The following is a 14469-nucleotide window of genomic DNA, read 5'->3' on the forward strand; positions in this document are numbered from 1 at the left end:
AATTACTTCTATTATGAACACTACAAATTATTTTATTATTGTTGTTCTATGACATGGTTTTTTTATTATTAAAATATAAAAATAATTTAAAATAAATAATTAAATAATATTTTCACTTCTCAACCATCTACAACATCGTTATTTTCATTTCTCGTCACCGTTAACCATCGTCGGCCTTTAGAATTGACAATCGTTTGATCCCAAATTATGCCAAGAGACCTGCTTTGACGCGCTGATTCCGAATATGGTGATTACTTCATGAAAAATGTCCCAAAATCTATGAATCTCGATTGAAACATTTTAGTTTTCTCACTTTTTGATCTCCTATTTGTGAACTTAGGAGCATGTTCCGACAAAATAGAGGTTGGATTTTGACTCAAGGGGTCGAGGCAAAGTGACTCATAAAATCTGGGTTTCGAATGATCACCATCTACGACGGTTGACGGCGATTGGCATTTCAGTTTTCTCACTTTTGATCAGATTCGGAGCATGATCTGATAAAATAGAGGTTATATTCAGATTTAAGGGGTTTATACGAAACGACTAATAAAATCTAACATCAAACGACCACTATCTACAATCGTCGACAACAACATCTAATGTTAGCGAATAATATTTATTTTATTTTAAATTATTTTATATTAAATAATAATTAAAATGTCATATATATCAAAATAATATTAAAATAATTTAGAATGATCAAAACATAATCAATTTGAAAGTTTAGTGATTAAATTAAAAAATATAAAAGTACAATGAGTGAAATAAAAAAGTCAAATTATGAGGAATGATGTAGTTTACCCTTTTTTTAAACTCGAGTCGAGAGAGAAAGTACAACACAAACACACGCGCTTCCGTTATTTCTCTCAGATCCAGCTTTACTTGACTTTCAAAGCTCTTAAAACTCCTGTTGATGTTGTCGAAGAGGAACCGAATCTCCCTTTGTTTCATTTAATTAGAAGCATTTATTGTGTTGTTGGAAGTTTTGAGAGTGGAATTAGAGAAAACCCAAACGATAATGGAGAGAAGCACGCCTGTGAGGAAACCACACACTTCCACTGCAGATCTTCTCACTTGGTCCGAGGACTCTCCTCAACCCGATTCCTCCGCCCCTCGCTCCACCCGCCCTCACCAGGTTCTTTCTTCTTCTTCTTTGAAAAAAGTCTGTTCTGCCATGTTATTAGTGTTTTTTATTGATTTATTTTTTTTAACTTAATGGCAGCCGTCGGATGGAATCAGAAAAGTGGTGTTTGGAGGTCAAGTGACCGACGAAGAATTTGAAAGCTTAAACAAACGGTGAGATCTACTTCCACTTCTTCCTCTCCTTATAAAACTCATCTTCTTTTTATCTAGAAACATTTTTAAGCTCTATGTTTTTATAAAATAACTTTCAGAAGCTTCGAGCTGTTTTGGATTTTTTTAACTAAAAAGGAAATTTCCTCTTCAAATAATATTGGCGTAGTTTAAAACTTTTGAAGTTTGATTGTTCTGTTAATCATGATCCATCGGATCTCCGTTGAAGGAGATCTAACTGTTACAACTGTAACTATTTCTAATGTACCTAACCAATAACGTCTCCGTGAATCTGAAGTTCTCAGTGCTTCCCAACTTAGTAATGCTTTACGAGTTGCAAGGCTCGATGATTTTAATATTCATCTACATAGCATTTCTTCTGCCAGATTTTGCTTGTTTGTTGGCATTCTCAAGTAATGCTGTTCATAATTTGTTCAATTATTATTTTCTTCGTCTCTGTCTCAGGATTAGTCGATAAGCCCTTAAGCTTGTAGTGGGATTTGTGACATGCTGCATCTTCTTCATTCCTATTGATTTAGCTTATTCATCTGTCGCAATTCACAGGAAACCTTGTTCTGGATATAAAATGAAGGAGATTACTGGCAGTGGGATTTTTGGAGCTAATGGAGAAAATGAAGAATCAGAACAAGGCAATGCTAATCCTACTTCAAACGCCAAAACTGGACTACGAATGTACCAGGTATGCATTTCCAAATTCGTTATAATATTTAGGCGTGAAGGGTAATTTTGCTTGTGTAGTAAATTCAAATTAATAATTTTATACATTTTTTAATTTATTAATTTTATTTTCAAATTCATTTAATTTCATTCTTTTGATAAACGATCGTTATGATAATGACGTGATGATGTTCCACTGTGTTGATAACGGTGTTTCACTGTGTTGATGCGGCGACTATGATACTGTCGTGGCTGTCGAAGGAAAAATTGAATTTTATGTTACTCTATTATAAAATAGATTATACTGAAAATATATTGAAAAATGTAGTAAACACAGACTCATAAGAGACAGATGAAGATTTTTCCAATGAAAATATCAAAAATTTTAATACTTCATAAATATTTTTAAATTTTATATTTTTATGGGTAAACTATGCGAATAATACCTTTTGTTTAGAGTCTGTCCGACTAATTTAAAAATTAAGGGTAAATGGTCCTCACATTATCAGTCCGTCCGGTTTAAGTTCCTTACTATTAATTTTCGTTAACCCCCTTTTGTTTAAGTCCCCAACATGGCGAGAGACTAAAATCGAACGGGAGTTAACGGGTGAGGGACTAAAATCGAACGGATAAATAACGTTAAAGACTAAAATCGAACGGATTGATAACGTTAGGGAAATGAATAACGTTAAAGACTAAAATCGAACGGATTGATAAGGTTAGGGACCATTTTCTTAATTTTTAAATTGGTGACCAAAGTTGGTCAAACTGAAAACATAGGGGACTATTCGTATAGTTTGCCTTTTTTTATTTACAACTTATCATCTTATAACTTTTGATTTTTTAAATTTATAATATTTTATAGGGTTCTTAATTTTTATAAGTATTTTAATATTTTGAAAATTTTAATAAATTATTAATTTTTTCCTTAAAGATTACATAAATCCTTGTAATTTCAATTAAAATCAATTATATTCTTGAGCTCGATCAAAAAATCAATTAAACTTATTTGTCATGTCATCCATCATTCACACGTGGATTGTTATATCATCATAATGGTTCGCGACATTAACATCGTTAATTGTTATGTCAACACCGTAACAGATAAATTGATCAATAGATGACACTAGTACAATTAAATAAAATTGAAAATAAAATTAATATGGTTAAAAATAATAATAGAATTATTATTTGAATTTACTACACATGCAATTATATTTCATGCCAGCGTTTAGAATTTTGATCGTAATACATTTGCATCAAGTAATGTTTCCTTATAAATTTTGATGTTTGATACTGTCAGCAAGCACTAGCTGGAATTAGTCATATCTCATTTGCCGAGGAAAGAGTATTTACCCCAAAAAGCCGACTACTCTTCCCGAGGTGGCAAAGCAGCGTGAGCTAAGTGGAAGCCTAGAAAGCGAGGATGCAAAGGTGAAGAAGCAACACTCTGAGGCAAAGTGCAAGGACCTCAGTGGACATGACATCTTTGCACCTCCAGCTGAAATTTTACCGAGGCCAACAACAGTACGTGCATTGGCATTGAAGGACAATTTTGACATGGGAGAACCTGATACACGTGATGTAAGTACATGCTAAAACTCCCAAGTCCCTAACTTGGTGAATTTTCTCAACGCACTACTTAATAGGCTGCTGGTTGGTTATGTACTATGGTAAGCCATTTTCTGTATGGATTACTTTGGTAACAAATCTCACTTAAGATTGTTAGGAGTCCATATAGTTGGGCTTGGAGTAAGTAGCAGATTTACAATTTTGACTCTCTGCACTATTTAATAGGTTCCTATTTGAAGTTTGCCTTTTTGCAGTCATTAAGCACTCAAGTTTGTGATGAATTAATTGCCTTTTTAAAATCAATAATTAAATATGAATTTCTAATTTGTTGAATTTGAATGCTATTTTATAGCCTGCTGAACTAGCATGTCAAGTAAGGAGGCTGCAACTAAGACAGCAAAGAAAATTCATAATCAGAAATTTGCTGAGCTCTCAGGAAATGGCATATTTAAGGGTGATATCCCTCCAGGTTCTGCTGAGAAGCCACTCAGTGCCGCGAAACTACGGGAGATGAGTGGCAGTAACATCTTTGCTGATGGGAAGGTGGAGTCTCGAGACTACTACGGTGGCATGCGCAAACCCCCGGGCGGTGAAAGCAGCATTGCTCTGGTTTAGCTTCTTATTACCTCTCTAACTCTTGTCATATTGCTTCTTCTGTGTCTGGTGTTTATCTTTAGTGGGGTGTGATTATATATTATATGACCTTTCCATTGTAGGTTTTGGGGATTGTGTTTTAGGGTTAATATGTCAACATGAGCTGTGGACATATGCTAATTGCTCTCGTTGTCCCTAATCTTGTGTTTTTCAGTCCCGTCTTGGTTAAGACCTTGGGCTATTTCAGATTTTGATTATGTTGATTAGTGCCACATTTAATCATTACATTGTTTGCGTAAGTTCATAATTGACCTACATGCTTGGACTTGATAGTAAACCATAAATGTATGGTCTGAGGTTAGCAACGGAATTCGGCATTCAATTTTCAACGAGGGCACACTGATTCAATTTTTTTTCTCGAGAAGAATCATTAGTTTTATTAAAAATAAAATATTTAAATTATATAAAGGTTTACAATTACTGTTGTAATGTTGATCTCCTAACACGGTGGCCGGACACTGCCGACTGACGGCAGTGAATGGGAAGAGAGAAATTAACAAGACAATATTGGTTTAGTTTCTAAAACAAGTTGAAAGGAATTAGAGATTTATCAGTTGAATATAAAATGGATTCTAAAAGATTGATTCAGTCCATTATATTGGTAGGCTTATATATAGCAAAGTAGCAACATGCTAACAAATTAACTGAATTACAACTACCTAATAACTTACTAATAAATAATAACCAATTCTATTAATATTCTAATCATTACACTACTAAACTAAACATATAATAATAATATTTTGCTATAATCATTAACACAAGAAACTAGTCACTTAAGATTTCACAAGTACCATATACAAAGAAAATGTTAAAAAAAATATAACCAAATAAATTCGGATAAAACATATATACAAACATATCTAATTGCATCGGTAACGAACCATAAATCAAAATTAAGTGACGTGAGAAAACTATCAACGAATGCAAATCACGTATCCAAATCTAATTCGAGGGTATAATACAGAGAAGATCAACATGATAATAAAAGTGTCATCTTAACTAGTCGTGACAATATCAAATTCAACCCTGAGAAAAAGATAAACGAAAATAACGGTCAAAGGACTGAAAACGTGTCAAAAGATGGAGAGAAACGTGTAGTAAAAACAGAATTATTAAATAATATAATATAATATAACAATGAATAATTCTATACTATAATTTTTGTAATCGTTATTTGTGTTTGTGATGGTTATTTTTAACAAACTAATGATAATTTTATATAATTTTTGTAATTCCATATCATATAATATGTGAATTATTCATTAAAATAAAATTGTTTTTAGTTAATTGATATGGAATTAATCTGAGACCTATGTCGCAAACCTGTTTAGTGGGAAATCTTCCGGTATGAATTTTCTGCATACATAAAACTCAAACTCGAGATTTATTTAAGTAATATCAAGGTGCTTATTACTTGAACCAATATTTTTTTTGTGTATATAAAAATAATTTGTTCTTTAGCTTATAATTATTTTATACGAGACAAAGGTTCTTGCGTAATACATTTTTTAATTTAGCATATGTTATTTTACAATTAACTAATCTTAATTTTCTCATAATATTTTATTAAATAAAGATATTATATTTTTGAAATAAATATCAAATTTTAAATTCATATAAAATGAGAGAATAGTAATATAGACAAGTTAATGGATCTTATTTTTCTCACAAAATTTTATTGTTCCTCCACATCGTATTCAGGTAAAATCCAGGGCGGCTTGGTCCTGGTTAATGGTGAAATTTTAATTCTAGTCCTTCCAAAATCAATTAATTGATGAAAAACAATTATATTTTTAGACTCTCCCAATAATTAATTAATCAGTTTAAATCATTTTAACAAAGAAATAAATTTGACTCAACCAAAATTCCCAACTTCACCCTCGGTTCTATTTATCATCAAAGAAAGAATTGGGACCAAGTGCAAAGGTTTTTTTTATTCGTAATTTTATATAATGTTATGATAATTGTTTTATGATTTGGTATATTTTTAATGATTCGAGGATCTAAATTATAATTTGTATCACATAAGGAGGGGTAAAGGTGGGATTGGGCGGTTTTTTTGCCCACCAAAACCCTACACGAGTACAATATTTTTCGCCCCTTATCCTATTTGAGTTAGATTTAGTGAAGTTTTGTTTGATCCGAAACTCGATCTGATTTTTAGAGTAAAAATCTATATATGCATTCAATTAAACCCAATTTTTTTTTTCAAAAACAAAAAAGTCGATCCTATTAAATTAAGTTAAGACAAAATAAATCTATTAAATTGAATCAAATACTGATGGGAATGGTAGATGTATAGGTGGGTAGATGTATATAAAGAATGATGATTGCCAAAGATAAGTAGTGTGGCATGGGCCACCATGATTCCCAAAGAGAAAATATCACATGTCATTACCAAGTATCTTTCCCTCTCAAAGAGCATGTCACATTCACCCAACAAATCGCCTTATTGCGAACAATCATCCCCCTGTGTCACTTGCCTTTGTTTTCCAAACACTTCATCATTATCAACATCATGTTTTCTTTTTCTTGATAGGCTTATTATTTGCATCCTTTTATTTTTCTTTTTACTCATCTCCCTGTTTCTCATTCTTAATCATTTCCCCAAGCTGATTCAACAACACTTTAAATTTAATCCCCAAACTCTCTCTTTCTCTCTCCTCATTCATACCACCATAGATAATGTATATATTTTCGTAGCGACTGATGTATGTGTTGGTTGGGGCATGTACTTATCTTGAAGCTTGAATTTTAATTTTTTTTATTGTTCTCTCGGTTTCAAGGCTTTAGTTTAATTAATTTAGACCGACCGGTGTCACACACCTGATTTTGGTGGTGAGTCTCCCAACAGGAATTTTCTATACACAATGACTCGAACTCGAGACTTGCTTAAGCGATATTAAGCTGCTTATCACTTGAAGCAACCACCGTTGGTTTAAATTCAAATTCTTTTATGTTATTTATTTATTTCATTGATAGTGTTTACCTGAAATTTTATTTGTATTTCTCATACGAAAATTTATATTATTAACACGTATGTACTTATCTAAAAACATACTTCTGAATTCGTAGTTATCTTTTATGTATTCCAATAAATTGCCTTATGAATAAGCTACCTTACGGTTATGATCGTTAATCGGAGTATACCTTAACGTGAAGGGCAGCTGCCTTAAAAAACTAATCATGATTTAAGAGAATGGTTTACGATATTAATCAAATCAAAATGAAGGAGAATAATAGTAATAATAATTGAAATAATATAAAGCCGCATTTTTTAACTTGTAGTTTATGATTGCGGCCAATAAGGTATGTATTCCTTCAATCTTGCCCTTGATTACTCCGCACAATCTCCCTACCATTCCCTCTTTCTTCAGTTAAGGGTTAAATTAATATTTAGTCATTGAATTTAATATTTTTTCAATTTAGTTCCTAAATCATTTTTGTCCTATTGAAGTTGATAAGTTTTCAGTTTTAACTTTTTTGATGACATGGTATTCTAAAATTGTGTCATGTGGTTGGGATGTTCAAACAATTAATTCGGCTAGTGACTGAATTGAATTTTCATTAATCAAATTAACTGAATTTTTTTTATAGGTTTCGTTTCACTGTCAAATAAATTTCTTCTCAAAATCAATAAGAAAGGGAAAAGCGTAGTAAAGAGAAGTAAGGGATGATCTAAAAGGACTTAAAAAATTCCCAAATTTAATTTTGAGTTCGTTATGATCCAGACAATCTGCAGTAAAATAAAATAAAGGGGTTTTGATGGAAAAAAGATTGAATAAGAAAAAGTAACTAAGAGTGAAAATAAAGAAGATTGAAAATGTAAAATTGAAAATAACTATGGTAAAAAGCATCCTCAAGCCTCGCTTTGACTCAATTTGTTTCTGATCATCGAAATGGGTTTTCACTTCAAGATCCACGTCGGTTATGGTATACAAGGTGCAACCCTTGTAACTTGCTTTTCACTTTGCTGATCCAACTTTTAATTGAACCAACTACGACAATCGTCATTAGCACAAAAATAATTATAGTTTAGGAAAATCCAACTCAAAATATGTTGTCTCGCTCATAATCAAACCCGATCTCAATTTCCCTTAGCGGGTTGCCGTTAAGTGTGTTCACATGAAGTCATATATGATACAAGCCAATCTTTCCTCCTAACTTTAAATCAGAACAACATCCAAACCAACGTTCGACTTTTTGAAATGAAAGTGTTTTGATTTCAAATGATAGGTCGATTGCCTATCCAAGTTTCCAAAAAACTGAGAGTGACATCTTGAGATGTTAAGTGCTTTTCAATTCTCACATATTGAATTGAGTCATCGCTTAACCTTTCGTCTTATGAGAAAATTAGCTAAGCATGAGTCATTCTTAGTATGTTTAAAATAAAAAATGGAATAAAAATGAAAAATAAAGAAAAACTTTTATAAAACCAAAATAATAGAAATGTGTGAATCAAATCTAAAAACAAGTGTGTTAGGAGCCTTACCCCAAGGGGTATTTATAGCTTCTAAAATCCTAAAGATAAACAAATCCTAAAGATAATTCTAAATGTTTTCAAATTCAAACTTTAAATTTCAAAAACAAATCCTCATAAGATATCTTTGTCCGTCTATCTTCTAGAATACGCTAATTAGATCTTCTAGAAACTGATATTGACTTGACCTTCTAGAAACTGTCACGCCAGACCGCGTCATGCCCAGTGTCGTGCCCATGTCTCCAGCCATGACCAAATAATAATAAAAATGCAGAATGCGACATTCTTTCTGCTAATTATGGAAAATAAGATATTGCACGAAAATAAAAACAATACAACCAAATCAACAGTAATAATTCCACAAAATAGTAGAATTAACAAACAAATATTATCAATTTTGAATACTCATCATTTCCTTTAATCATTAAATGAACCAAATAAAAGTTCGATTGATTCGATCAATAATTGAATTAACCAATTTTTCTTATAATTATTTTAGTTAGATTAATTTGAGTTTGATGGAGGGATTTATGTTAAAATTTAATTAGTTATTGATAGTTTAATGAGTCTAGTGTAGTTAAAAAGTAAGTTAGTCTCAATTCTCAATGGGTTTGAGCTTAATATATATATATATAATATTTAATATGTATAATATATTTAATATTTAACATTTTCGATTAATTTGATTAATTAATAATTTTGAACTTAATTAATCGTTAATCAAAATATGAAAAAAATATTAATCGTTAATTGATCAAACTAATTTGGTAGCCGACGGAATTAACCGAACTAATTCAGTTTGATCGATTAATTCGATTAAAATCAAGAAATAAACACTCATAGTATGTGGTAGGATCTCATAGTACCATAGCATTAAAATGACTAAAAATCCAAATTCAAAGTGTGATGTGAAAAATGTTTTGGGATTAAATTAAGAAAATTGATCAAATTCAATAATTAAATATTATTTTATCTTTTTAATTAATTAAAAAGGTAGGTTTTTTCGATGTAAAAAAAGTAATAACCTAAAAAATCAAATTTATATCTTAGAAAAATTAAATGTCATTTATTAGGATGGTTTGAATAAATAAATCAAAACTAAATATTAAAATGGAAAACTAAGATAAATTAAAAAAATGGTAGAATAATAATTAATCATATTATTTTATTTAAAAATCATATTAATTATAAAATTATAACTAATACTACTTGATTTAGAACTATATTTGAAGAATATTATTATATTCCGTTCAACGAAGAAATGAACAAAGAAAATTATTGAAAATGTATTACAAGTTATATCTATTAATCGATTTTAACGATCAAAAGAGAATGTTAATTTTTTTTTATAAATCTTAAGTTTAAACGTATACATTTATAAGATATATTATTGATTATTGAGAAGGATTTTAAGGAGATACAACTAGGGATGGAAATGGGTCGGGTCGGGTTTTTGGTCCATCGGATCCGACCCGAGAACAAGGGAACCTCCACTCGAAACCCGATCCGATCAAAACAATGTCTCACCCGACCCGATCCGAAATAATAAAAAAAATTATTTTTATTCAATAAAAACAATGACTTAATTGAAAAAAATTATATATAGAGATATTATTATAATTATTCCTAAATATATAAGGTATAATTATATATTTTTTTCCGGTCGGGTCGGGTCAAGTATTTTTCACCTTAAACCCTACCCGAATTTTACACTTAAAAAAATCCGACCAAACCCGAACCCGAATTTTTTTTAAAAAATCCGACCCAGTCGGGTCGGAACAGACGAATTCGAATCGAGTGGCCTTCCCTAGATACAACTTTATTATCACCATAAACTATTAAAAAAGAAATCTTTTTAAAGAAAGATAGTCTCATTAAACCTTTTTGTCCATGGTGGTCTTCCACTTTAGTCACATAATAAGATTAAGCAGTTCCCAAGAGATTTTGAAGCACTTGGGAAACCACCAGGCACTGGGGTTTTGAGGGAATTTAAGGAATAGAAAACAAAAAGACCTTTTAACAGCACCCACCAATTTAGTTTCTCCCACTAGACAAGATGCGAGGAAGGAGGATAAAATATGGTGCTTTTGTATATCTTGGTAAATGTTTAATCCCAATAAAAGGAGGATAATACATGTCTGACAGAATATAAGTATGGCAAAGGAATTAAGAAATAATTATTTTCTAAAATGAACAAAAAGAAAAATAAACCCTTTCTAGTTCTTCCTCTGCATGATAATGCTTCTCCAAATTTACTAGTGATCAGTGATTTCTAGTCTGCAGGACAAATCCATGAATCGACTGTATCTTCACCTCTTGATGAGACATTCTCCAATCCCTTGTCATGGTGGAAAGTTGATGAGGAAGCTAAGTAGTTCAATTTGCAGCTGTTAACTCTTTGTGAATTATGCTCATTGCTACCGTAATTCCCATCGTTCAATCCAACTGCATGATCACTCCAGTTGCTCTCGATCCTCGAACGTGTCGCTTCTGGTGTTAAATGACCATGGCTCAACCCCAATTCATCAGTGGAAGGCATGGCTGAGCTTCCTTGAGGCTTCAAACCAAAGCCAGGCGAACTAAGAGATGGGTGTAAAGGAGGAGGGTCTAGGAAGGACTGGAACGATAGGATTTGGCTCTGGCTTTGCATGTTTTGAGGCTGCTTTAGTAAGCCTAAATCACAAAGATTGAAAGCATTAGCCATGGTGGTATTGCTTGTATTAGCAGCATCAAGTAAAGGATTGTTTAACAACGAAGGAGATGATGAGGGTCCAGTCTGAAGCCTTTTAGCCGAGGGACGTAAAGGGAAGAGAGAACCCAAAGGTTCCAAATGAGTGGGTCGTGAGCCAGATCCGAAAAGGTCGAGCCTTTTAGAATACGACGAACCAGAAAACGGTGGTGCTGGGATCCCTGTGAATTCTTGCACCATTGCTCTAAAATTCCTTGTGTCGGTGGTGAGAACTGTAGTCGGTGCTCTCCTCGATGCTCTTGTCCTCTTCTTCGGGTTCTTTACACCATTGTCATGAGCTGACCTCGATGATGGGCTTGGGAATGAACGTCCTTCTGAGCCTAAGATAAACTGGCTAGACAAAGACGAGCCTTGTAGGTTACCGAGGTCAGTGGCGTTGGGTTCAGATCCTAGCCTCGTCCGAGGACCAACCCCATCAAAATTCAGCAGTGAAGAATTGTTTGGTAGAGATAAAGAGAAAGGGTTGAGATAATTTGCACAAGGATCAAATAAAGTGGGTGCCTGATCTGGGTGTTGATTTGATAAGGGATTAAAATGGCCTGAAGTGTTCAGAAAAGTTGTGACCGACTCAGGTCTCGAGACTGAGTCATACTCTTCATCACCACCACTTGAAGACTGCATGCTACTACTGTTACCAGAATCCATGGCAACAAGAAATAAAAGCAATTATGAAGAGACTGAAAAGGTAGGCAAGAAATGAATGAAAAGAAAGTACATCCTTCTAAAAACAGCTTTGACAAAGTTTCCAACTTGATCTCCTCTTCTTGTATTCACTCAAAGAAGAAAACCATCTTTCTATTATAATTTCCAAGATGTTTCTTTCCTCTTTTTCTTGCTGTTGGTTCCTCTCCGTTGAATTAGGGTTTTGGGAGCAGGAAAAGAGAGAAGTGGAAGGAGAAGAAAGGTTATTCTATGAAAGAAAAGATGGGAGAGGAAGGTCTGTCATCCAACAAATGTTTTCCACTAAGAAGAAGATCCTAACAAGATAGTGCGGGGTGGGGTAGCCATTGGAGAAGAGGTGGCGGTGGCTGGCAACGCGTCAAACTCAGAGTGAATGAGATGGGGGGGGGGGGGGGAGAGAAACAGAGAGGGGCTTGCCTAATAATAATATATTAATAGTATATGTCACATTATATTTATTATATTTCCATGTTGTTTAAAATTATTTTTATTTTGATTTCATTTATTTATATTGATTAATTTTACTTAGAATTTGAATGTATTATATTTTTTAATAATAATATATAACTATATTTGTTTAAAAATAATTGGGTCCCTGTAGTTTTAGTTTATTTTAATTAGTTCCCTAAATCAGAATTTGATAAAATTTGGCCTTAATTTTTAGTTTAGTTTAATTTGACTCATAATTTGAATTTGGTAAATAAATTTAACTTACAGTTCTTAATTGACCTCGATTTAATCCTTAATTCAAGACTAATCAATGAATTTATTCTTAATTACGAATTGATTTCGATTTGGTTCTAATTCTTAATTAATTATCTTATGTTGAATTTGCATAAATTTTTTGTCATTTTATCTTTGTTTGTGTTTTCTGTTGGCCTACTTTAGCTTTTTTTTCATGCAACATAATTTAGGTATCAATTCTTTCCCGTACGTAATCGACTTCAATTCCACTGTTGATCCTAGTGTTAAACATAAACCATAATTGTAGGTGTTCGATCCCCCTGAAACAAGCAAGTAGAACATCCTCGGATGCTGCAAGAAACTCGGCATCGTCCTAAACACCAGTGTCACAAGACTTGACTTGTGAGCCAAAATTACAGAAACAAAAACCAAACAATACCAAAGTTCTTATTCCAGCCACTGCTTCTCTTATGGGCAACATTATAAGGTGGCGAGTTTAAACAATTTCGTAGATTGGATCCTGAGGCATTGAAGAAAATGGGAAACGAGGCATACAAAAAGGGAAGGTTTGAAGAGGCATTGACCTTTTACGAACCAACAATTTGTCTCGTTCCAAAGCAGGCCGTTGTAATAAGAGCGCTGCCTTGTTATGTTTAGGCCGTGTTATGGAAGCCAGTGCAAAGAAGCGATTCAGAATGATCCTACTTATTGCAGAGCTCATCACCGTTTGGCAACAATTTATCTCAGGTAACATTCCATAGGTTCATGTAAAGCAAAACATTATATAATCAATCATATGCGGAAAGGAAATTTGAATTATAACTGCTTTAAGTTTTCTATATCATTTTCTGAATTTACCATACAGATTGGGAGAAGCAAAGCAAGCATTGGATCATTGCAAAAATGCTTGCCAGCATGCCAACTCCGACGACAATGTTATAGCTCAGCCTCTCTATCAATGCCTTAAAAGATGCATAGATGCTCGAAAATCGAATGAATATAGTCTACTTCAACGACAATCAATGCCTCTGGAGTTGATTCTGCACCCGAAGTTCTTCTTTTTCTTTACCGTTTAAACATGCCTTATATAAACAACTGCAGCATCTAGTTACTTAATGATGTTTATGGACATATTTTGTGATCTTTACCAGGTTTATGCTCTTCAGACAGAGGCCTTTCGGAAGCTCCATAGGCATCAAGAAGCCTATACATCCCACAGCAAAGGACCGAATTTTGCCATTGAATCTTGTATCAATTTCTTCGGTATGGCCGTTAGTGCTTATCTTTTAATGATCAAAGCACTGGTCTACATGGTTTCTGGCAGGTTAGAAGAAAGAAATCTATATAATTGTTCTTTCCCTCAAGTTTTATGTAAATATCTTTCGAATATAGAATTCACCAGCATCAAAAAAGGTTTAACAGTGGATTTCATCTGATTATAATAGGCTAGATGAAGCTGTATCAGCAGCTCAGCATGTATCGAGACATGATCCAAGCAACAAGGAAATATCCCTAGTGGTAAAACAGACAAGAACAGCATCGTCAGCTTGACTGAGGGGTAACTCACTCTTCAATGCATCGGAAATCTCGGCAACCTGCATCGCATATAGTGAAAGACTAGAGCATGATCCATACAATTAAGTTCTGCTATGTAACAGAGCGGCCTGTAGATCTA

At 32.9% G+C, this 14469-nt stretch overlaps 2 protein-coding genes and 1 pseudogene across 2 annotated transcripts; 2 read left to right on the plus strand and 1 right to left on the minus strand.

Moving 5' to 3' along the window:
• Positions 1 to 877: 877 nt before the first annotated feature.
• LOC120160907 lies at positions 878 to 4354 on the plus strand (annotated as a pseudogene).
• A 6598-nt stretch (positions 4355 to 10952) lies between these two features.
• On the minus strand, positions 10953 to 12074 carry LOC120160892. Its single transcript, XM_039171212.1, has one exon. The coding sequence runs from the start codon at positions 12072 to 12074 to the stop codon at positions 10953 to 10955; it is 1122 nt and encodes a 373-aa protein (XP_039027143.1).
• LOC120160893 (inactive TPR repeat-containing thioredoxin TTL3-like) lies at positions 12073 to 14345 on the plus strand. Its single transcript, XM_039171213.1, has 7 exons — positions 12073 to 12114; positions 12291 to 12366; positions 13282 to 13360; positions 13452 to 13541; positions 13660 to 13864; positions 13946 to 14118; positions 14240 to 14345. Exons 1-7 carry the CDS (start codon positions 12073 to 12075, stop codon positions 14343 to 14345), a joined length of 771 nt encoding a protein of 256 aa, XP_039027144.1.
• The last annotated feature ends 124 nt before the right edge of the window (positions 14346 to 14469 follow it).

Source organism: Hibiscus syriacus, unplaced genomic scaffold (genome assembly GCF_006381635.1).
Source record: "Hibiscus syriacus cultivar Baekdansim isolate YM2019G1 unplaced genomic scaffold, ASM638163v2 tig00111394_pilon, whole genome shotgun sequence".
NCBI lineage: Eukaryota > Viridiplantae > Streptophyta > Magnoliopsida > Malvales > Malvaceae > Hibiscus > Hibiscus syriacus.

Excerpts from the sequence above, each read along its gene's own strand:
- LOC120160892 (XM_039171212.1), bottom strand. The coding sequence starts at position 12,074 with ATGGATTCTGGTAACAGTAGTAGCATGCAGTCTTCAAGTGGTGGTGAT.
- LOC120160893 (XM_039171213.1), top strand. The coding sequence starts at position 12,073 with ATGGCAACAAGAAATAAAAGCAATTATGAAGAGACTGAAAAG. Across the intron at positions 13,361-13,451 it reads GAGGCATACAAAAAGGGAAG|GCCGTGTTATGGAAGCCAGT; the intron begins GTTTGAAGAGGC and ends TGTTATGTTTAG. Across the intron at positions 13,865-13,945 it reads AGTTCTTCTTTTTCTTTACC|GTTTATGCTCTTCAGACAGA; the intron begins GTTTAAACATGC and ends GATCTTTACCAG.